Genomic DNA, 22,531 nt, shown 5'->3' on the forward strand with positions numbered 1-22,531 from the left:
CCCCAGCAGTTATAGCCTAGTAAAACAAGGAACTTAGGTGAACAAAATAAACCAGGCTTTAAAAATCCAACTGTTCGCCCACTTTAAAGAAAGCCCCCCCCAAATTACAGTGATCAATTGTGTTAACACTTTGATTTTAATTTGATCAATTGTAAATTATTTTGTGAGTTACCAATTCCAAGTATTTCTTTTCTTTTTACAGTGAAGTATTTCTAAAGCTAACTCAATCTGTGAGAATGTATTGTTTATTATTTATGTGATAGTTAAAATTATATGTGGAGGTGTTTCCAACATGGATACAGGCCATTTACAGACCTAACATTCTGTCCAGTACAACATTATAATGCTGAAACTTTTAATTCATTGATTTTAATAAATTTAATCTATTTGAATGGTAATTTTAGATAAAACCTGTATGGCAGTGTCAAATAAATCAATACAAAACATAAAGCAGGTTTTTAGGCAAAAAAGTAGTATTACAAATTTTCCTATTGTATTAGACTGTACAGGTTTACCAAAATGAATGTGCTAGTAGTTCGATCTCTGAGAGGTCTCAAACTACCTGTAATTTAGAAGAAGAAAAGCGAATGACTAATTTGGGATTTGGGAGGTGCAGTGCTGCATAAAAATACTGTGAACGCAGCTCTAGAGGAGGATATCAGAGGACATTAATATATGATATTTAATGGACAAACAACTAGATTGCTTAGATGTACAATATGCCTTGAAGCCGTCCATCAAATGAGCTGCAGCGTTATTTTATTTTGAAGGTTTTGAGCGGAAACTCTGTCATTACCACGGTGAGCATGACTCTGGCGCTCCCTCCGTGCAGGTCCACCGGTCCACCCAGCTCTGCACCTCCCTCCCCGCCTGCCCTCACATAAAGACGGCCTTGTTAGTTGCTTCAAGACACCGTTAAAGCAGCAGGAAACACTGCTGCCTTTCATTGGTGCAGCCGGACAGAAGTCCCGACTGACTCCCAATGTGAAGTCCACATAAAGATCCGTCTTCATTTCCACTCATCTGAGGCTCTCAATCAGGCAGGAAGCAAATATCATGAGGAGCTGAAGAGAGCTCACATGTAACGTCAGTGTGATGATGATGATGCCAGAGAAGAACTGCTTCAGTCACAAGCGAAAGTAGCAGCAACAGTCCAGAACGTTCAAAGTTCAAATCTTACCCACATGAAACGATAAATGCATTATCGTAAATATGGTGCCAGAAATATTCACGCCGCAGAATGGCCTGATCAACAGCAACATTGTAATGATAATAATAATACTTTCATTTATAGAGCACTTTTCAACAAAGTACATCATGCTGCACAAAAAGAAAACAAGTGATTCAAATACAGAGATAAGAACATGAATAATAATATATGGTCAAATTAATAATAGAGATAAAGGACCAATAAGAGCCTGGTAGCCCAAGTAAATTCAGAAATGCACCTTAAGAATATAAGCTGAATATAAGCTGAATATAACCTGAAATATCGTATTGGACTTATCAACGCTTTGTTGCTGGACATGAGATGTCTCTCAACTTCAGTAAAAAGGTTCCAGGTTTTAACATCACATGTGTTGAAGTGCACATTAGACCATACTGGCCCCCAGTCGATTCTTAAGGCCCTGAAATGAACTTGGGTTAATTGTTAAGCTGTTTTCTGAGAATATATTCTTGTTGACCTTGACCTTTGAGCTTTCGGATGAAACCCTCAAAAGTAATGATCCAAACAAGGCTGGTGGAAATCTGCTGTTGACTTGTTTTGCACACACACACACAGTCTCCATAAGATTTCGAGGGACATTACTTTGACTTATATTCATTTCCGGGAGTCTTACTCCAACTTTAACCATAGATACAACTTGAGAAACCTAAACCTTACCTTGTGGTTGTTTTTCATCTCTTTCCGCTACAAACCTTATGTGCATCTTTGCAGTAGTATTGCATCCTCTTGTACTTCTGTTTTTTTCTTTGTTTGGCTGTTTTTGTCTCACTGCAGTCATGTTTTTGATCATTATGCCACAACACAGTCTTTTTTGTGGTTATGTTGTCTCTGTTGTTGTTTTGTCTCTGCAATGGTCTGTATAGTTGCTTGTGTCTCTTTGTTGTTGTCATGAGTCCCTTTAACTAATAGCAGAGTTCCAAAATAAAGTTCAGCCCATTTAATTGTTATTTTTCACGTCAGTCGAATCCAAACATTTTGTTCTCTTTACAGCTGTTGTGTGGTTATTCTTTGCCTCCTTGTCGTCATTTTCATGTTGTCCCACATCTATTTGTGGTCATTTGATTGGCTCTCCAACAGGAAATGATAACAGCCACTTCATGCTGAGGCTCTGATCCCTTGGGGCCTCTGGGCCTGTGCCTCTTGGCCCACTCACTAATCCATGCACGGATTTGACAGAAAAGTGAGCTAATAAAAACAGTGTAGTATTAGTATCACAGTGCAAATACATCATGCTGCAGAAACTCAAACTGTATAGTAACATTAACCTGGAGCAGAGTGGGGGACTTAAATTGGGTGAGAAACCACATCATCGTGAGCCTTGGAATAAATTATAAAACGTTAAATCGATCAAACTGCTGTTGATGTTTGCGGACATGTATTTGCACTATGTACACATCAGGTGAGTGTGAGAATCATGGGTAAACTGATCTAAATGCAGAAAAAAATCAACAGAATTAACTCCTTATTGATTTCAAATATGACAACATAGTGACCCCGTGTGGTAGTAAATGAAACAGCAGCCTTCAAAAATCTGAAAAGAGGCACACCAGAGAAAATATGGCATTAACTACTGTGGATCACTGAAGATTACTTTCTTCTGGGTTATACATATCTACTTTGAAGTGCAGTTGTGTCTCTAAGATGCAGAATTTGCTTTTTTCTTCATTTTACGTCTATTCCTCCTCGAGGAGCTGCATCACTTTATTCTGCAAGATCTAAAGCTCTTTCTCTGAACAGCCCTCGGAGACATGCCTGTGATGAAGGACGACGTAAATGAACAAAGCCTCTGGGCTCGACCTGGTGTGACTTGGTGTTCTTCTGAAATCTGCAGCTTTTAATAAAACACAGCAGAACAAGCTGGAGAGGTCGGCCCGAGCTGGATCATTATAATGTCATCACACATGTTGGATGTTTTTATGTACAAAGTGATAACAGCAGTGTCAGGCTGCACAAGGGAAAAAAGGCAATTAGGGATGTGGATGTGCCAGCATGTTGGAAACAATGTCCTGTGGGCTTTCTGCATTTTAACGAGGCAAAGGGGAATTACTCTGGTTGTAAAGCGTTGGATGTACGCAACGTCCAAAATGTTTGATGCAGACAATAAAAATGAATCGGTGCAAAAATTCACAGAATATATATATATGTATATTTTGAACAGTTAACATTCTTTGCAACTCATAAAAAAACAGGATATAAAAAATATAAAGGCAGCTCAATTTAGAACTACAAGTCAAACTTTTGGAAACATACAAAGGCAAGCTCTCTGAAGAGGTGTCTATCACTGTAGGTGAGATTTAGCTGTACGTTAAATTAGTGCAATAGCTTGAAAAGAACATAAGTTCAATATCCTTTTTAATGAACTGCAAAGGTACTGTAGCTGGCTTCTATTATTAACAATAAAGAAAAGATTTCCTAAAGACCCACAACACAAAAGCCTGAGATTTCTCTTAAATGCATAGGATGTTTGATTAAAAACAAACTAAAAGATCTAATGATGTTTCTAAGTGTTTCTTTTTGCAGGGTTTTACAGTGCTTAAGAGTTTATGTGTCCAATATTTAACAAGAAAAAGCAAAAAAAAAAAAAAAGACAATCTCAGTAATTAAACAGATTTTTGTGTAACAGTAATGCTTCTGGATCCTTCTTATCCCTTTAACCCCTGACACAGGAAGTCTTTGGTTTCGCTCAGTTCTCGCTGTAGTTACCTAACGTGAAGTTGTTTCCTAACCCTTAAAGTTCTGAAAGACCTCTGCAGCGTCCAGCCAGGACCTGAAGCAGGCCAGGCCTCGGTCTCTGATCTGTTTCCGGCCCTTGTCCGTGATCACATCACCGTTCTCCTTCACGATCACCAGCTTGGGCACCGCTGTGATCTTGTAGCGCTGCTTCAACTCACTGAGAGAAAACAGAGACAGGACAAATGTTTATATACACATGGAAGAACTCTACTGCTCTGCTTCTTATTAATCCTTGAAGGGGATGGAACATAAAGTTGAATTGTGTTTACTCTGTACTTATAGCACTGTATTTGTACTTGTGTACAAATCTGAAGTATATAAAGAATAAAATTGGCTTTATATTGACTGGCTATAGGATTAAAATACTGCTTGTCTCCCAAAGAGACATCTGAAACAATTAGCTAATTGATTTAGTCGTTGATTAATGAGGAATTGATCATCAACTCTTTTTAATGCTGATTAATGGCTTCACTCACGTTAGGAGGATAAATAGAAATCATGTCAGCTTCTTCTTGCTGCATTTCTTCGTCAAATATGATTTTCTTGGCAGACAAAACAAGACTTCTGAAGAAATCTAATTATACTCAGGAACTCTGATTCTGACATTTCCCTTTAATTGGTTGAGAAAATAATCAGCAGATGAATCCATAATGAAACAAATCAGTTGTAGACTGAGCTGTGCTGTGTTATACGTCAGCAATGTGCTTATACAATACATAAGCAGAATTATTTTATTGCTATGATGAAAATCATATCGGGATTATCATTTATATTGTTTTATTTCCTCGCTCTAATTAAAAGACAAAAAATGTGTTATATTGCCATTGATGTGAAATTACACTGTGATTATTATTGATATTGGCCCAGATCTAATTAAAAAAAAAGAATAAGGCAGAAGATGATCATTGAATAGACTATAAATCAGCTTTAGATGAAGTTTGAGTCCTCAGATAACCCTAATCCCAGACAGGGTGACCCTCTCAAGCATTTTACATAATCTGGAGCACAGCCTAATTCTCAGTATAGACAATCGAGTTCAATCCTAATAAGATATAAGACAAATAAAGAACAGCTGATTGCAGTGAGTTCTGTTTGTTGGAGGTTCAAAGTTAAATCATTGACTTCCATTGTAATACTGACTGTCTGTAGTCGTCGGTCCAGGGCAGAGCCAGCCAGTCTCCGTGCATGTCGTGATAATATTCCACCATGTCATCGCTCGTCTTGTCGGAGGAGACGAACACTATCTCGAACTGTGCCGGAGGTTCGCCCTCCTCCACCAGCTCCGTGTAGAAGTCACACAGGACGGGGGTGAAGTCCCGACAGGGCGGACACCACCCGGCAGAGAAGTAGATCCCCACCACCTTGTTCCTCAGCGCCTCCTCCGGGTCCACGAAGTCCCCGTCTTTGTTGAGGAGGGTCCTCCCGGTGAACACCTCCACCATGGCTGCCCCACCCTCAAGACCCGCTCCTCACAACAACAGTCCAACTTTAGTTTAACTCATTCTCTTCTACACCTCCACGTTGTTCACCAGGAGAAGAAGAGGACGAGGAAGTGATGTCTCTCTGAACAAGTCTGACCCACTTTCTTTAAACCTTCACCTCTCTGTGGAATCTACTTACAGCCGATCCCGGTAATCACCTGTGGACCAATGAGGGCGCGAGAAAACACTGTTGTTGTCCGTCGAGCACGTGGTCGCCAGGGAAGAGACACACGTTCGACAGCACAACGCTTCCGGGTTGGACTTCCGGGTTGTGCAACGTGGTGAGACGCGCGGTGAGGTACGTTCTCTCTGAGTCAGAGGTTTAACAACAGAAAACACGTGTATGTGTGCGAAAACACACAATGTGATGAAAACACAATGTGACAACGTAACACAACAGCGTGTTCGACAAACACTGTTTCTCCTCAAACTAACGTTTCGCCATTTTTTACCGACACTGGACTTTAAAGCAGCACACTGGCGCATGCGCAGTAACAATACATTCATTATAAGGTCTTATAATATTAACAACTCAGTAAACATTTCAGGTTGTGGTATATTTGTAATATATAGAGGTAGGAATAACCTAAGAAAAGAATAAATAAAATATAAAATAAACCTATTGATGAAAACGTTTACAAAAATGAAAAATTAAACAATTTAATTAAATGAATTTAATGCAATGTTTATGTATAAGGTAACATTTATAGAAAAGGGAAAATATTGTAGTAATGGGTTCTTAAATCTTTGAAAGTCCCTTACAGTTTTATTTCACAAAGGCCATTTCAAAGTGTGTGTGTGTAAAGTGCATGAGGAGGGCAGTGTGCTTCCTTGTCTCTGTAGAAGTGAAGGACTGAGGTCATTTGGAAGGAAACCCAGCCCCTCTATTCTTGTCCAGCTTTCTCTGCCCATTAGTAGAGTCAACTGCTGCGTTGAAAGACCGAAGGGACTTTTTTTTTAAACAAGGAATTCTTCTTTCCCTAAACAATTTCTCAACAACATGACGTCTAATTCCAATTTATCCAACATGCGACGGCTGGTGGAACAACTGAAGCTTGAGGCCAGCGTGGAACGAATCAAGGTAAAGAAAAATACATTTCACTGAAACTTACCAATGAAAATTAGATGTAACAAGTGACAGTAGGATGTTTTACTTTCGATTCTGTAAGCCATTAAAAAGTATTAGATTTGGGTTACCCCTCCTCAAGTGTCAAACTTTCTATATCTTTTTACGTCTGTAGTTCATTATGGAGCCCCCCTTATTATGAGGGAGATGATGATAAACTGTAAGGAGTTTCTCACTGATACATCATCATGTCTTCAAGCCATAAATAAACGGTCAAGTTTCTCATTTTCTAATTAACAGCCAGCAACACTTCATCAGTTTCTTACATTTAGAAATTTAATGAAAAAGAATTAAAGGAAAACTTACAGTAATTCATCAAGATGACAGTTGATGGTATAACATTAATTAAGTGGTCAAAACTTTGATTGGAGGCCGCTCCCTAATGATGTAAAGAGCTGAAAATATAAAGAAAGTTTGTTTCCATTTTCTGCAACCTGGCAACCCAAAAGTAATTACGACCATTGGTTGTTAATTGATCTATAAAATGTGATTAAATTATGTATTAATAAAAACATAAATAAATGCATATAAAACCTTTAAAAAAAGAATGTCTCATCAGAAAAATCATACCATATAACAAAACGTGTGTGTTTGCGTACCCAGGTGTCCCAGGCAGCTGCAGAGCTGCAGCAGTACTGTCTGCAGAACGCAGGCAAAGACGCCCTGCTGGTCGGAGTCCCCACAGGCAGCAACCCCTTCAGAGAGCCACGCTCCTGTGCTGTCGTGTGAAGGTCAGAGTCCAGAAAAGTTTACTCACCCAGTATTCACCTATAGTCTGTTGCTGACGTTCAGATAAAGGGTCAAACGATTTGCATTTTTTTGCAGAGGAGGAAGAAGTGGACACGTCTGGCATCTCGCTCACTGAAGATTATGTTTTGTTTTTTAGGCCATTTTTCTACTATATTTTAATGTTTTTGAAGAGAAATTTTCAAATAAATGTCTTGTTTTACCACATCACTGTACTGCCATTCCATTTTTCATCACATTACAGAGCATTGTGTACTTCATCGTCTCTGTTGAAATACTTTTTCAATGCTGTATTAGTGTGATCCCTGTCGTACACACTGGACAGAGGAGCCATAAAAGCGATTAAGCGGATGTTTCTAGGCCGGCTCTAAATTACACCCTGGAATCTCTCTGTCTCAGAGCTTCCTGATGTTCAGTCTAAGTTAGGAGCTTGGCTAGAGAGAGGAAACAGGGTTTCCTGTCTAAAACTGCAAAGACACTCTGACTCAGACTTACGTCCCACTCAGCCTCTCAACCTTACAGCTTTTTGGACGTGTTTATACTCTTATACTCAAGTCCAGGGCTATGCTGGATTAGAAATAGAACATGAATTATCATGGTTTGGAAATTGCATGGCAATTATGCTTAAGTGTTTTTTGTGGTTTAAGCCAGTGCCTGATTATTTGTATGTATTTGCATGTAAACTGTGTAATGCAGATCTTGATTTATAGACATGTGAAGATGTAGAAAGTTTCAGATTCTGTCTAAATCAGCCTAAAAGATGTCTAGCCAGTCATGGGGTGGCTCTCCTCTTTGTCACTTCCTTTTCCTCTCAGGACAGTATCTCTGGACAGGTCTCAATAGTTTTCCCACTATAGTGCCTCCTTGCCTGCAAACCATTAAAAAGTACAGCACACCAAGGACATCAGATGTCCTCTTGGATGCATAAATAATTCTTATGGGATCTAAAATTGAACGGTTGCAGAAAGAACATAATTTGCAATGTGACATTGTTCTTTGATGTTATTATAGCATAGAATGAAACTTCAAAACACCAACAAACAAACTTGTACTTAAGCGGTGCTTTGGTATAAATATTTAAGATACAGTAATGTTTTAGAATTTAACATATTCTTCATAGTAATTATCTTTGGAATTAACAGCATCACAACAAGTAAATTGTTCTGTCACTTGAATTTCCTCTTATCATTTTGTTCATCTCCTTCATTCATTTCAAAGTAGTTTTCCTCAATGGTTTCTGTAAATAGACATCATCCTTTGAGTATAATATAATGCAATATAATAATATAAAGTAAAATTCTCTTTCATATTTTTCTCAGGTTCTCTATATATTGACCCAATATCTCACTTTTATTTCTCCCTCATTAACCTCCTGCTGTGGTGGTGGATCAGTGTGACTTGTTTTGAGACGTGGGTTGAAGATAAGGAATCCAAATACTGGGCAGCTCACAAGGGGTTAATTTAGTTTGTGAATTTTCAAACCTTTCTGTGCAGTTTTCTCTTTTACAGTAATCAAACGGATTCATGCACAGCTTGATGTTTTTGGCTCATGGCGCACGTCTTTTCATGTTCTCTCTGATGTTTTCCCTCCTTTTGCCAAACAGCTCAGCCTTTTCTCATCTGCAGATTTAATCATCATAGGAAAGGAATGCGACAGGCACTGAGAGGCTGGTTTAATTAGATTCTTAGCTTCACTTTGATGACTGGTCATACAGAGATATATGTACAAAATCTAACTATATGTGTGACATCATACAAACCAGCTAGAAGAACAATTTTAGGTGTCAGGATAGGTTAAAGGTATTTTTTATTTCATAGGAGCGTGGTGACTTGTGCCATCTGCTGGTCATGTTTACAGACTAAAAATATCACCATTGAATTTCCAAATGCAGCAGTGATGGAAAATGTATTCAAATACTTTACTTCCTTAAAAGTAACTGAACTCCAAAATGAAAATATTCAACTACTTGGTTCAAGTCCTGGATTTAAAATTGTACTTGGTTAAAAAAAAAGTTTTATCAGCCCAATACACTTAAATTTTGTATTGACATGTTCAGTTTGTTTAATAGGGCTTATTAAGGTGCGGCACCCTCTGCCCTTAACCCTCGACAAGAATGAGGAAAAACTGCCAAATAAAACCCCTGCCAGATCATTAATAGTCAAACATTTCCCTCCCTCTGGAATGTGTTGAAGTGGAAGTACAAAGTGTAATGAAATGAAACTACTCAGGAAAAGCAAAGAACATTAGTCGCTGCCACTGAAACGTTCCCTAAATATTCCTCCAGCTGGGTTGCACCCTGCAGGTTTCAGTCTGGATCGAGTCCAGATGTTGCGGTGGTGTTACTCATCTTCAGATTCTGGAAGTCCTGCTACATTTATCTGCTCTCTGTTGGTCCCGGGAACCTTCAGAGGTCATGAAAAAGCATTTTCCATCAGTGGAAGATAGAAATGCATTGGCAAAGTGCTTTGCTGTTGAACAGGTTGTTGCAGATGAATGCTCCGCCCGTCACTTCATTCTTAAAAACAAGGAAAGTTTCAGGTGTACAGGTGCAGCTGCTCTCTAACAAGGAAATAACCTGTGTGGCTTGAAAGGAGCTGGTGTTCTCCTTTAAAGGTGTGGGCGGGGAGCAGAGAGCAGAGTTGAGTTTCAGTGCCACCCCCCTTTTTTCTATTCTCACACTCACACCACTGTATTTGCAGTCGCAGTCACAGTCCATGCAGGGAGCCACTTTGAGCTGCGTGTGTGCTTCGATTATAGCCTCAGACTTTACAGACCATGAGTTTAAACGCCATCAATGAAGGAGCACGACACGTCACTGGGGAACTTCCACGGCGTGTCCACAGCTTTTTCAAAGGTCATTGACCTCTGAGAAAGCACTGATCCACTTTGACTTCTACTCGCCAATGACACTGAACTTTAAGATTTCGGATAAGCACTTTAATCCTGTGAGGAGATGGCCACGGTGTATAGACTCTATGTGGGAATAATAACAGGTAAGGTTTACTGTTGTTTCACCCTCTCACTTGAATTTGTCTCACGTGTAAACAGAGGGTTGTATTTATAACTATATATAGTAAAATGGGACTGTATGGGTTAATTCTGTATTGTTTATATAGTTGGCACACTTATTCAATAGCCTCATGCTTTCTAAATAAAGCAGGCCCGTCAGGTTTGAAGACACTTCTCAACCTGCTGAGATATATTTGTATAGTATCAGTGTGGGTTGATAAGTTTTTTAACAATCCGTTCAGTATTTATATATGCAAATCATTGTCAAAACAGGCTTCCCTCTTCCGAAATGACATGAGACATAAGTGGGCGTGAAAAGCAAATTCACCGCTTTCTCTCTGACAAGAATAGCTAGCATTATGACTCACTAGCTAATAACTCAGATTGTGATTTTTAAAATGTTTATCTCTTATGTGATGCTATACATTAAACAGATTGTTTTTAATATTTTAGCAATTTGTATCATCTTTTTGTGTGTGTATATGTGTGTGTGATGTGCTTTTCTGTTTACTTCTACCTGCAGCTCTGACCTTATGCAAATACTGCCTCGCAGAGGGGAACGCGACCGTGGAGTCCACCAATGGAACTGTAGACCACTGTCATCACCATGACAATGGAGATAATTGCACAGGTAGATATGGACAGGAGGTGAGCGGCGGGTTCCTCCGCAGTGTCACAAAAGGCTGGTTGCATGGAAAGTTCAAGATGGTGATTTAATATAAGAATGGACAAAGAAAATATGTGGATATGAATAATCAAACACATATTGAAATAAGTACATCTCACAGGAAAGGAAGAATTTGGGAAAAGCACAGAGATAGAGGCGTTTAATTGTGGAGACTGTCCAGACACCTGGACTGGGTTGCACCAGCTATTCATAAATCCATCATTAAGTTTGAACTTAAAGTCTTTCTGAAAGTCTGACTAGTGAGATTTTAAATATAGTCTTTAGTAATCATATGACCCTTGAATTGCTACCTCATCAAGACAATAAACTTCGTAAACAAGAATTCATTGTGGCATAGTAGAAATCCCAATAGTTACAGTTTTAAGTACAAAAGATATTTCATCATTGTTGCAGGTTTAGACGAGATAAATGGTTTGTATCACTGCATGTAGCACTGGGCCACAAGTTTCACTGTAAGTTCATACAGTTAAAAGGAGTGGGAAATGTCTGACCGGACATTTTTTGGTCATGAAATTTGACCATTGGACACCATTGTTGTAGCTTTGTCTGTTGGTGCAGTTGAATATACAGCTGTAACTCCTGGCTTTTGCTGGACATCATTCAGATAATAAGTCATTCTCATGGTGCAGCGCATTTTAATTCAGCAATGTGTAAAACATCATCAAAATTCACTTCAATTCATTGATATTATTTCGGGACATACAAAGTAATACGATTGATAACATTCTCATTTGCTCATTCTCAGAAAATGAAAATGGGGGGAAACATAATTTCATCTCTCTTAAACCACAAAATGTTGCTTTTACGTTTCATTCTTTCTAAATATTCGACATACACAATTGTTTTTATCCTCATCTAAACCAACTCTTGTTAAGAAAGGAAATAAACGTACATGTGTTTCCCAAGTTATTCCTTTAAACTTTGTAACTGGATATTTATCTTTTGCGCGCTGAGGTCGTGGCAGCAGGCCGCGTCTCGTGTTGCAGCGAACAACTGAAGCGCTCTCATTGATGTCACCTGAACAGCAGTGTTGTTTTACAACCATGCTTTCAAATATAATCTCACGGGAATGACTTGTAAAGATAGCGGCGACCTGTGGTATAAGAAGGACTGGGTGTTAGTGGTGGTCATAAGGTCAACGTTATGGCCGATCAGCAGCTGCAGGGTGTGCTTTACTGTGTGTTTGTTAGCTGGCTATAGGTATGAAATGGAGATTAAACCATCATGTGTTTCATGTAGTGAGGAGTGACATTAATTGATTAGTGAGACCTGATGACACCAGGCGTTTGCTGGCTCTGAACAGGCCGGCTTCCCCCATGGATCGTATTTCACACGGTCTATTTGTATCGCAGCATGATACTGATGAGCATGTCAGGAGGTGAGGGCGTTAAAGAAGCAAGCTGACAAAACGTGACAACTAAAATAAGTTTAAGATGTTAGCTTGTTTGCTTTATTACCCAAAGTCAATTGAGACAATGACATGCACACTTATGGTCAAGCGATAAAGCCCTCTAGCAATAATATTTACATAGTGCAAGCAGGGGGAACAGCTAGCCCAGCTCTGTCCAAAGGTACAAGACGTCACCTACCAGCACTACAGGTGCAATTTGATGAGGATTTGTGTTGTGGGACTATTTGTAGCAGAGCTCATTTGTACTTGTAGTCGTCCAGCTGTTTCCTCGTTTTCAGGCCTGAAGATGTCGATCCTGTTGCCAGCTGCAGGGTTACAATGAACAAATGTATACTGCAGGAGAGGGATATTGATCCTCTCACGCTTGGCAAGATACCAAGGGGATTTCTTAAGTACTGATTTGGTTGGATGCCCAAAATACTGATGGATTCATTTTGAATGGGAGGTATTAACTGTCTTTCCCTTGAAAAACTGCCCAAGAGTTCCCAAACGTTTTGCATACAACGAGCAAATTCAAACAGGAAAACAAATTAACTTATCTGGAACACAATTTGGAAATTATAATTTGATTTCTCCTGCAGACCCAAGAGATAGAGACCCATGGAGCGGCCACTTCTCAACATGTCCCAAGGAACTAGAGCACTACTGTATCCATGGGGAGTGTCGTTACCTTCAAGAACAGAAGGCACCGTCTTGCAGGTGAGAAACGTCTGCTACTGAAAGATGGAGAAAACGATTTAGAACTAGAACGAGGTAAATGCAAATTGTTATACAGGAGGGAAAAGAGAAGCCTGCCAACAACAAATTTAAATTATCCTAATACAGAATGGAGGAAAGAGAAACTGTTTGAGTGAGGCTGTTTACATTGTTACGTTCTTGCAATATAATGGGTTTTGAATAGGGATGTCCAACCATATTTGGAAAAGCAGACAAATAGCAGGCAGACATAAAATCACATGAGCATTAAAGCTATGAAAGTAATGTTAAGTTTTGTCTTGTCCCAGGTGTCAGCATGGTTACGTTGGCTTCAGGTGTGAATATTTGGACGTGGACTGGCAGAGAGGAGAGAAACGACAAATCATAATTGCATGCGTCATTGCTGGGCTCGTGCTGCTCATTCTTCTCATTGTGTTCATCTTCTTCTGTTCACAGTAAGCCTTTCTGTGTGTGTGTTAATGTTCAGGAATAATTTGACATTCAGGAACTAGGATTTGCATAAAGGACCTTATTGCTTTGAAGCAACAGTACTAACCACTGCTCCACTGTGCCTCCTTGGAGCTTTAATTACCCAGTTATCTAACTTTGGCAAGTGTTTTTCCTGATATGTGGAACTATTCCTTCAAAACAGACCTTTCTGTTATTTCTGCTGCATATGGATTATAAGCACATGGCACCGGTGTTTGATTTATTTATTTCTCTGACAGTCGTAGCTGCAGATTGTGTTGGTGGAGGGGAAGACGGAGGGAAGAACCGAGGAACGTGTCAGAGAAGCTCAACATGATGGACACCAGAGCGCCACACACGATCCCAACACCAGACTCAACAGAGCCGCCTGAAACAAACGTTTGAGGAGTCTTCATGAATCTGTGTGTGTCTGGGAACTGTTTAGATATGAGGGGATTTGTCCTTCATGTGGCACCTGCTGCGTTTCGTCTCACAGTAATGGGAGCATTGTGTCTCTGCGCTAGCCAGGACGGAGGCCCGCTCAGAGGAGGGGCATTTGTGGATAAAATATGTCTCTGGCTGTGTTCTATCAAGCTGGAGCACATGAAGTTTGCACCCCTTCTCTTAAAGGACGGCCTGTCTTGGAAACTTGGGGACAAAGATGGATTTATGATAAACAGTTGGGGATGAGTGTCAGGCTGGTTGTACGCTGACAAGGACACTTTTTTCCATTATCAGCACTTGAAGCTTGCCACTGCTGCCTGCACAGCTCTCATTACATTGTTGCTATTCTGGAAAAAAACGCTGAAACACTGAGACTGAGAGGAAGAAGACTTCAGTCCATGTTCTCTTCGGGGAACTATGTCAGGTTTATAAATCATTGAATGTAGAGAAATACGAGCACCAGCAGCTACAGCGTCTACTTTGTTTACTTTTTTTTTTGCTTTGGTGTCATTTCACAAATGCACAGTAAAAATCGTATTGATCACTTATTCCTCTGTGCACAGCAATGTCTCCAAGGAAACTCACGTAGAATATTGTTACTGGTAAACACAGGCAATGCAAGAAGAGTCTCCAGCATTACTAAAGGTCGCAGGTCTGGACGGCCGAGGAGGACGAGGACAAGGAGAACTTGTGCTGGAGGGTTTTTTGATCTGTATTTGGAGCCGGCCAGCCTCCGAGCTGCAGCGGCAGAACAGCTGAGCCTGTGTGCAGAGGCTTGGCCAAAGTGAAAGTGCTCCACTGTATGAAACACTTTCCAAACTGCCAGTGACGTGTGTCTGTGTGTGCATTAATTCTGCATCTAAATGTAGAATGAGGACATTTAGGAGGGAGTCGGTGAAGTCGGCTCCTGATCTTTCCGTTAATAAATATGTCTATCGTGTATTGGCTGTCCGTTTAAATGATTGAAAAGAATTGAACAGAAAATGTCACAAATGAGACCCACATTCATGTTAGTTATAGCTGCAGTATTTCTACACAAACAAAGAGGCAAGGAGATTGTACTTTGGTTACGGTTTTTATTGTGTCGTTGCTATGGTGCTGTGTATCACCAACTGGAGACCGGAGCAAGAGCCAAGAAATTCCTGCGTTAAGAGTGTGAACATAGAGTATCGGCAATTATCTCATCCCTGCTCATTGATACTCACACTGTTGCCAATGTATTCTTTAAAACATGTGGGTGTGAGGAACTGAACTAGGCAGTTTGTGAAGATTTACATGAATGAGATGGATACACACAGCAAGTGTAATGATTATTTAAGGTATTGAATTCAGCTTTACTGTGTTATGTATTATGAGACTGTTAGTTTCATAATTTTTTGGGGCTTTTACTCAAAATCAAGATTTGAATTTGAAACCATTAGACAGGTGCATGCACACAACAGAAAGTGATCTAATTAGTTTCACTTCTATTTTTACCTTTGGATGGAGCCAGCCTGGCTGTTTCACCCCACTTCCAGTCTTTATGCTAAGATAAGCCCAGCTGACCACCTGCACAGACATGAGAGCTCTGTGGATCGTCTTATCTGACTCTTGGCAGACAAATACGAGTCTTTCCCAAAACTATTCATCTCAGTTACTGGCTCCTGCTCGTTCTTTCTGTTCTTTAGAAGCAGTGATTCCCTGCAAGCTGTGTCTTTATTTTTCAGGGTTTTAGTGATGAACACATTTTGAATCAATACATTGAAATGTTTGATGTGTAATTCATCATTAGTTACCATTAACAAGTTTAATGCTTCTAACCACACATTACTAATTGTTTTGGTCAGCTCCTGGTGGAAGTTAATGCGTTTCGCTGTGCGCCAGCTGTAATTCATTTAGCAGAAGCAGGGACCTCACTAATGTGCACTTGGCTTCTGTTGCCGTGCACTGCTTTTCTCAGAATGCCGGAAAGATGGAGCGTATTTCATTTCATCTATGCTAGGGCCAATGTGAAGTTAACTTTGAGGAGAATTAATCAAAATGCAAATGAAAGCACAGCTATACACTAATGACACTGCTGAGAGGTGATGCTGATGTTTTCCAAAGCTACTGGTATTTTTAGAACCAAACTGAACTTCAGAAGGTTGCACTAATCTAAAAGGTTTAATTCAACAATCTCTTCTCTTTAACCCACTTCCAGGTGGCCTGTGCCCAGCTGCCATCACAACAGTGACAGCTGTGGAATGCTGGAGTTTCTATATGAGGGGTGTGCCTGCAGGACTTGGAAATATGAGGCTGATAAGACAGACAGATACTGTGGATATTTGATTTGGAGCAGAGGCGCAGTAAAAATCTCTTCCATAAAGCTGCCATGTTACTTTGAAACACGTCAAACTGACTGCAACTGTAAGCTCCAGTGGACTTGTAGTGGATATCAGACCTTGGAATGACACGCACTGATTCACACTGACTGCTAATGGCTGCATCTGTTCTCCTGTTGTTTCACTGCAAGCTGCTGGCGGCAACAGCTGAGTAACAAACAGTTTGACTGAAAGACACTGCACCACACAGATCAGCAGCGGACAGGAGCGAGGGGAGTTGTTCAGTCAGATCGAGTGTCCTGTATCCTCCCCTGTCCCATGTTTGTTTTTGTAGTTTGTATGACCACCACTGGAGGTCAGCAAAACATAACAGCCCTCAGATATTTAAACTCAGTCAATGATGAAATTTAAGAAAGGTACATTTGCTGAGGTATTTTCCTGAAGTGCAATTTTATGGAACTTAACCAAAAATTCCATTTCAAGCTTTATTCTTCTACCACGACTATTATTTCAGAGTTTCAGAGGGAAATGTACAGCTATGTTTTCATTTTGAATTCATTGTTATCAATTTGGGATAGGAGGATCATAATGGATCATGTCCTAAGATTGAAAGACAATAAGAAATAATAGTCTATACCTTTTACTGCTCTAAATATGTTTGACATTGTTGCAAATTTCTTTTGCTGATTCATTTCAAAACCTCATAATGAGCATGACAAACTATGTGACACATCATTAGTCACATCTTAACCAGATGTAACATTACAATGTTTATGCTTCTGTAATAATAAGACAGAGGCATAAACAGTATGAGTCAAGGAAACTTTAATACTTACATTTAATTTATCAACACTTATATTGAATGCAGGACCTTGGTACTGAAAGATGGATGGATGGATGGATGGATGAAATACTAAAATTGTAAGATATATATATATATATATATATATATATATATATATAGAAAGAGAGGTGACGTGCTATTGCTTGTTTTATATTATTTGTGTATTATTTGTGGCTCATAGGTGATATTTTTACCCTTTATTCTTGCCATACCTCACTGTGAATGTTACCTTCCTCCCTCGTCCCTTCACCTCTCCTCTTCTTTTTCTCTGGTCACCACCTCATCCTTCCTCAACCCTGTCACACCCCTTTTAAATGATTTCCTCTCATCCTAACCACCTTGCACCCTCTTTTCCATCTGTGCCATCCTGCCAGGTGAACACTGGGCAACACTGATGCATCTGTATGTCTTATACACTGCTGAACCTCGGCCAATTCAAAGAGGGATCAATGGGAAGCCAAATTGAAAGTAACGAACCCACCCCCTCCCTCCCTCCTTCCTCTTTTTAAACCACATGGCATGTAACCAGGCTCCAGATTGCGCCTGGGCGCTGCGTCAGGACGCTTTCTTCACGGTTGAAGTGCTGAGACGCGCAGAGAAAAGCTCATATAGCAACGCTGCGCCCTGATGAGCAGCTCTTATGCCCACACAGCGGCATTTCTTTGATTTTGTCTTTTTCATTGATTCACAGAAAGTTTGCACTGTCTTTAATGTATTTATAGATATTCTTTTTTATTAAAATGGAGGCTTGCTCAAGTGCGTAAAATCCAAGGGTGGTTTTAGTTATCCAGGATCTACAGTCATGAGTTTACTGAATTTCACCTGAGGATCAAGTGAAAATGTCTGGAGAATTTATCGACAGTATGTTCGAAGACTCAGCGGGAACAGGGATCAACTTCAGCCTCGTTTTTAACGCGACCAACCGCTCATCCTCCGCTGACAGTTTCCACCTGTCAGATTTCGGGAAAACGGATTTTGTGGGAGATGGAGCCGCGGTTGTGAGGATTATCATCTCAGTCATTTACTCTCTGGTTTGCGCGCTCGGTCTGGTCGGGAACTTGCTGGTTCTGTACCTGATGAAGTCCAAACGCGTGTGGAAGAAATCCTCCATCAACCTTTTCGTGACAAGTTTGGCGGTGACAGATTTCCAGTTCGTGCTGACTCTGCCGTTCTGGGCGGTGGAGAACGCGCTGGACTTCACTTGGCTCTTTGGCAAAGCCATGTGCAAGATAGTCTCGTATGTGACAGCCATGAACATGTACGCCAGCGTGTTTTTCCTCACAGCCATGAGCGTGGCCAGGTACTGGTCGCTCGCCTCTGCGCTGAAGGGCAGGCGGCGGCGGACGCACTGCTGTTCGGCGCGCTGCATCACAGTCCTCATCTGGTTCGCCGCTGTCTCCGCCGCGCTGCCGCACGCAGTCTTCTCCACAACCGTCACCGTCTCCAACGAGGACCTGTGTCTCGTTAAATTCCCCGAAACCAACGGGAGCGCACAGTTCTGGCTCGGGCTCTATCACTCTCAGAAAGTGCTGCTGGGCTTCGTGGTGCCACTGGGCATCATCTCCGCCTGCTACCTGCTCCTCTTGCGCTTTATCACCTCCAAAAACATCAACACCTCCAGCGCCAAACGCCGCGCCAAGGTCACCAAGTCCGTCACCATAGTGGTGCTGTCCTTCTTCCTCTGCTGGCTGCCCAACCAGGCGCTCACAGCCTGGGGTATCCTTATCAAACTAAACGTGGTCCACTTCAGCTACGAGTACTACACCACGCAGGTGTACGTCTTCCCCGTGTCCGTGTGCCTGGCGCACTCCAACAGCTGCCTGAACCCCATCCTGTACTGCCTGATGAGGCGGGAGTTCAGGAAAGCGCTGAAAAAACTCTTCTGGCAGATGACTTCGCCGACCCTCGCCACCATAAGGCCGATCACAGCCACGACAAAGCCAGAGACGGACGCTCAAGGACAAGTCCTGGTCCCCATCAGCGCGCCAGAGGAGGCCCCTGTTGTGTTTTATCCTCCGGGGGCAGTGGTGTACAATGACAGGCGAGATCTCCCACAAAACAGCACTTAGTGTAAAGTGCCACTGACTGTGTTTTATTATATGTATTTATGTTAATGGTGAATCTCTCATAGTTGGCGGAGGGGCTGCAGTGTGCGTCCAAGCTGGATGTGCGTAATTGGCGAGAAGAGCGCAAACAGAAACTGGCCTGTAAACCACCACCATCTGAATTAATCACATTGGCTCCTGCTTGTCTGTCACTTTGCGCACTTCGCATACACGTCTGTGGTTTTTCTCTCAGCTACTCATAAAAATAAAAGAGCGGAGGACATTTTCTTTCGTGACATATTTGTCGAAAGCAGTTTGCTGGTCCCTGTCTTTGTTCAGAGGGACAGTGTGTGTACTTGTGGCCAGTATTCATTCATTCGCTCAGTTCTTCAGCAAAAGGAATCCCTGTCCTCATGTTTGAGCCAACAAGTTTCACACAGTTATGATAATTGTTTTAGAAAACGTTAATGGATGCCTAATATAAATAATGAATGTGTCATGAGCCTATGGTGTTAAAAGTTAAAGATCGCCTGCTCACCAAACACTCCAAAAGGTGATTTATAGCAGTTACACTACACTATATTAACTAAAGTGATGTTCTGAAGTGATTGTAATACCATTCTCTTACACTCATTTGTATAAACACAAGGAGAGAAGCTCATCATTGTTTCATAATTATATTTAATGATTCTTGTCTCAGGGAGTTTAATTTGTCGATAGCTCAGATTTTTCTGTTGTAAATATTGTAAATAAATTGATCTGTGGCCCATATTGATGTAACTGGCACCAGGGATCCATATTTTGGCTGATATTTGGTAAATTGACCTTTGAGAACATTTGTGTTTTTTTTATCATGATCAAGCATCTGGAAACATGTGGGGTTGTGCACACATATGAGAGAAACATTGTTAAAAATCAGCCACACTCCACGCACATTTAAAAAATAATTGTCTCATAGTTTATGCAGAACTCCCTTGAAATGAAGTGAATATCACTTCTAAATGAATTTTGGGTCATCCTAAACAGACCATTAACTTCTAATTTCCTCTCTATCCTAGTAAATGAAAAGGGAATTTGCCATTAGAAAGAGCTTAATCTCACAATCCTTGATTGCTATTTATATTTGCAGTTAAAGCACAAAAAAGTGCAAGTCCATACACTTTTAAATGTCAAGTGAGAATAACTTCAGAAGGTGAGTTGTTGGACTTAATATAAATAATATTTTTCATATCTCAATCCAGCACAACATTAATTTAATTTCTCTGCAGGAATTCAAACCAGTAATAATCCACTGAAACACAGAACCTTGTGTTTTGTTGGGTTAATGGTGAAATTATGAACATTCTAGGGTTTTAATGTGTTCATCACCTTTTACCATGTAAGTTAAAGCTGGGTATTACTTCTGTGATCCTTAATTCATCCATGAATATGTGAATTAATATAACCAGTGACTTTTAATATCATTTTAACATATTAATGCAGCGTTTGCAGTAGAAGGTACTTGTCCTCGTGGATCTCAGCACTGAGTGATAATTTAACCACCAGGTTTAACAGAAGGGCCCGGATTTAATCAAGTGCCATGGTTCAATTCTGCTTTCAAAATTAAAAATCTCATGAAACCATACATGCAAATCTGACAAAGATAGTAGTCGCACATTTCTTCCCATTTTAACAATCAACAGCTTTAGAAAAACACAGCTTTAGCTTATTTAATTTCTTTTAGCTAAAAGCATTCGGGGCAAATTCTATGCATATTCCACAGGCTAATCGGATTTCAAGTGAATAAAACGTCTACACCTGAGTGTCCTCACAGACATAACCACAATTCAAATCTTACCCCAAACCTTAGCCAGGAGCTCAGAAATGATGTTGTGCCTCTAATTTAATCGAGAGGACCAGGCTTTGGTCCTGATAAGGTCCTGACAAGGTCAGTATTTATGCTGGAAAAGGTCCTAAACAGGCAACAAAAATAAGTGTACACTCACACACACAAAGCATTTAATCTGTAATTGGAGGATAATTGAGCTAATCTCTTTATTAATCTCCAGGGTCCTGCAGGAGACGCTTGGAAATGCATTTTTCAAACATGTTTAGATGTTATTTGTACCTAAAAATAGGTTTACATAGGAAAAACACATTTGAAGTGCCAGATTCCCAGTGATGAATGTTCAAAGCCTGGGAAATGTGGCTGGGAATATTTGTGGTGTCATTAGACACAGCAGCTGTCTCTATAGATGTCAGTATGTTACAAGTAAAAGAGGGAAAATAGGCTTTGAGGGAGCTACTGATGTCTCTCCCTCTGCCTGGAAGCAGAAGCATAGATATAATGAGGAGGCAGCAGAGAAAAACAGCGTCTGTTCTCCACACGATTCAGTAAATCTGAATCTCCCACAGCTGACAGAGTGCTGGAGCTCATTGGTTACCACGTATTTGTCACTGTATTTTTTACTGCACAGGAGTTTCACTAATTCAACTTGTTTTAAGATGCTCTGACTTCTTACTGATGTGGTTATTTAAAAAATAAGATCAGTTACCTCATAAAATATTTCAAAATACATCGGCTGTTCTAGTGATACAAAATAATATTCATATGATTGTGAGCATTAGAAAATCTCAGCAGAGAAAAACAGGCTTTTAGTGCCAGACTCTGAATATGCTGTCCATCATTGTGCTCAGTGAAGTTCAAACATTAAACTGAAGCAGCAGAAAGCTAAAATATTTTTCAAAGGAATGTTCATTATAAGAGGGGACAAGGTTTTGCACATCTATTATAAATAATTGTTGGCTTCCTCACTGGTGACAAACCCTGGCGCTGTTTTCTGACATGAACTCCAAAAAATGTCCAGAAAATTGGGTCTGGACATTTCTGGAGTTTCCATTTACATAAGAAGAACGCAGCAGGAGGTCATCAGGGTCAGACGCGTACACAACATCAGGAAAATGTCAGGAACATTCAGACGAGGGGTGGCACCTGATGAGAGGATGTGGTGGCAGGCAAAAACACATTTTCCTGCAGGAATCACATGTTTTTGTTTACAGTACCTTGCCAGCAGCATTGGCCTTTATCGCCAAACGTTCCCAAATCCCGTCCTCTCATCTTCGTCGGCGTCTTCTACACGACACCTCTTTTTCATCCTGAGATTATTTTTATTGTTTTAGTTTTTTGAGGTTCGCGTCCGTTGCGTGAACATCCTCAAACCCACTTGTTCCCTGTGAATTTTCCAGACATATTCCTGCTGCTTTCTCACATAAGTTCACTTGGCGGTTTCCGTACCTTTTACCAGGGGGCTGGCGGGAGAAGTTCCGGAAA

General features: G+C 40.5%; 4 protein-coding genes across 4 annotated transcripts; 3 read left to right on the forward strand and 1 right to left on the reverse strand.

Moving 5' to 3' along the window:
- Positions 1-3,351: 3,351 nt before the first annotated feature.
- nxnl2 (nucleoredoxin like 2) lies at positions 3,352-5,403 on the reverse strand. The gene is made up of 2 exons (XM_020082519.2): positions 5,102-5,403; positions 3,352-4,118 (listed from the first exon to the last, which is right to left on the reverse strand). The coding sequence occupies exons 1-2, from the start codon at positions 5,401-5,403 to the stop codon at positions 3,950-3,952; spliced, it is 471 nt and encodes a 156-aa protein (XP_019938078.1). The 3' UTR covers positions 3,352-3,949.
- Positions 5,404-5,604: 201 nt separating this feature from the next.
- Positions 5,605-7,522, forward strand: gng10 (guanine nucleotide binding protein (G protein), gamma 10). The gene is made up of 4 exons (XM_020082520.2): positions 5,605-5,740; positions 6,341-6,523; positions 7,172-7,299; positions 7,394-7,522. The coding sequence occupies exons 2-3, from the start codon at positions 6,443-6,445 to the stop codon at positions 7,295-7,297; spliced, it is 207 nt and encodes a 68-aa protein (XP_019938079.1). The 5' UTR covers positions 5,605-5,740; positions 6,341-6,442; the 3' UTR covers positions 7,298-7,299; positions 7,394-7,522.
- rxfp3 (relaxin family peptide receptor 3) lies at positions 5,613-22,489 on the forward strand. The gene is made up of 2 exons (XM_069513450.1): positions 5,613-5,740; positions 16,212-22,489. Exon 2 carries the CDS (start codon positions 18,016-18,018, stop codon positions 19,243-19,245), a length of 1,230 nt encoding a protein of 409 aa, XP_069369551.1. The 5' UTR covers positions 5,613-5,740; positions 16,212-18,015; the 3' UTR covers positions 19,246-22,489.
- btc (betacellulin, epidermal growth factor family member) lies at positions 7,673-14,972 on the forward strand. Its single transcript, XM_020082518.2, has 5 exons — positions 7,673-10,309; positions 10,849-10,956; positions 13,006-13,123; positions 13,429-13,575; positions 13,849-14,972. Exons 1-5 carry the CDS (start codon positions 10,270-10,272, stop codon positions 13,991-13,993), a joined length of 558 nt encoding a protein of 185 aa, XP_019938077.2. The 5' UTR covers positions 7,673-10,269; the 3' UTR covers positions 13,994-14,972.
- Positions 22,490-22,531: the final 42 nt, after the last annotated feature.

This window comes from Paralichthys olivaceus, chromosome 18, assembly GCF_024713975.1.
Source record: "Paralichthys olivaceus isolate ysfri-2021 chromosome 18, ASM2471397v2, whole genome shotgun sequence".
Taxonomy (NCBI): Eukaryota; Metazoa; Chordata; class Actinopteri; order Pleuronectiformes; family Paralichthyidae; genus Paralichthys; species Paralichthys olivaceus.

Coding starts and splice junctions, on each gene's coding strand:
- nxnl2 (XM_020082519.2), bottom strand. CDS start 5,403: ATGGTGGAGGTGTTCACCGGGAGGACCCTCCTCAACAAAGACGGGGAC. Junction 4,119..5,101: donor TGGACCGACGACTACAGACA/GTCAGTATTACA, acceptor GTTTTCTCTCAG/TGAGTTGAAGCAGCGCTACA.
- gng10 (XM_020082520.2), top strand. CDS start 6,443: ATGACGTCTAATTCCAATTTATCCAACATGCGACGGCTGGTGGAACAA. Junction 6,524..7,171: donor CCAGCGTGGAACGAATCAAG/GTAAAGAAAAAT, acceptor TTGCGTACCCAG/GTGTCCCAGGCAGCTGCAGA.
- btc (XM_020082518.2), top strand. CDS start 10,270: ATGGCCACGGTGTATAGACTCTATGTGGGAATAATAACAG. Junction 10,310..10,848: donor CTATGTGGGAATAATAACAG/GTAAGGTTTACT, acceptor TTCTACCTGCAG/CTCTGACCTTATGCAAATAC. Junction 13,576..13,848: donor TTCATCTTCTTCTGTTCACA/GTAAGCCTTTCT, acceptor TTTCTCTGACAG/TCGTAGCTGCAGATTGTGTT.
- rxfp3 (XM_069513450.1), top strand. CDS start 18,016: ATGTCTGGAGAATTTATCGACAGTATGTTCGAAGACTCAGCGGGAACA.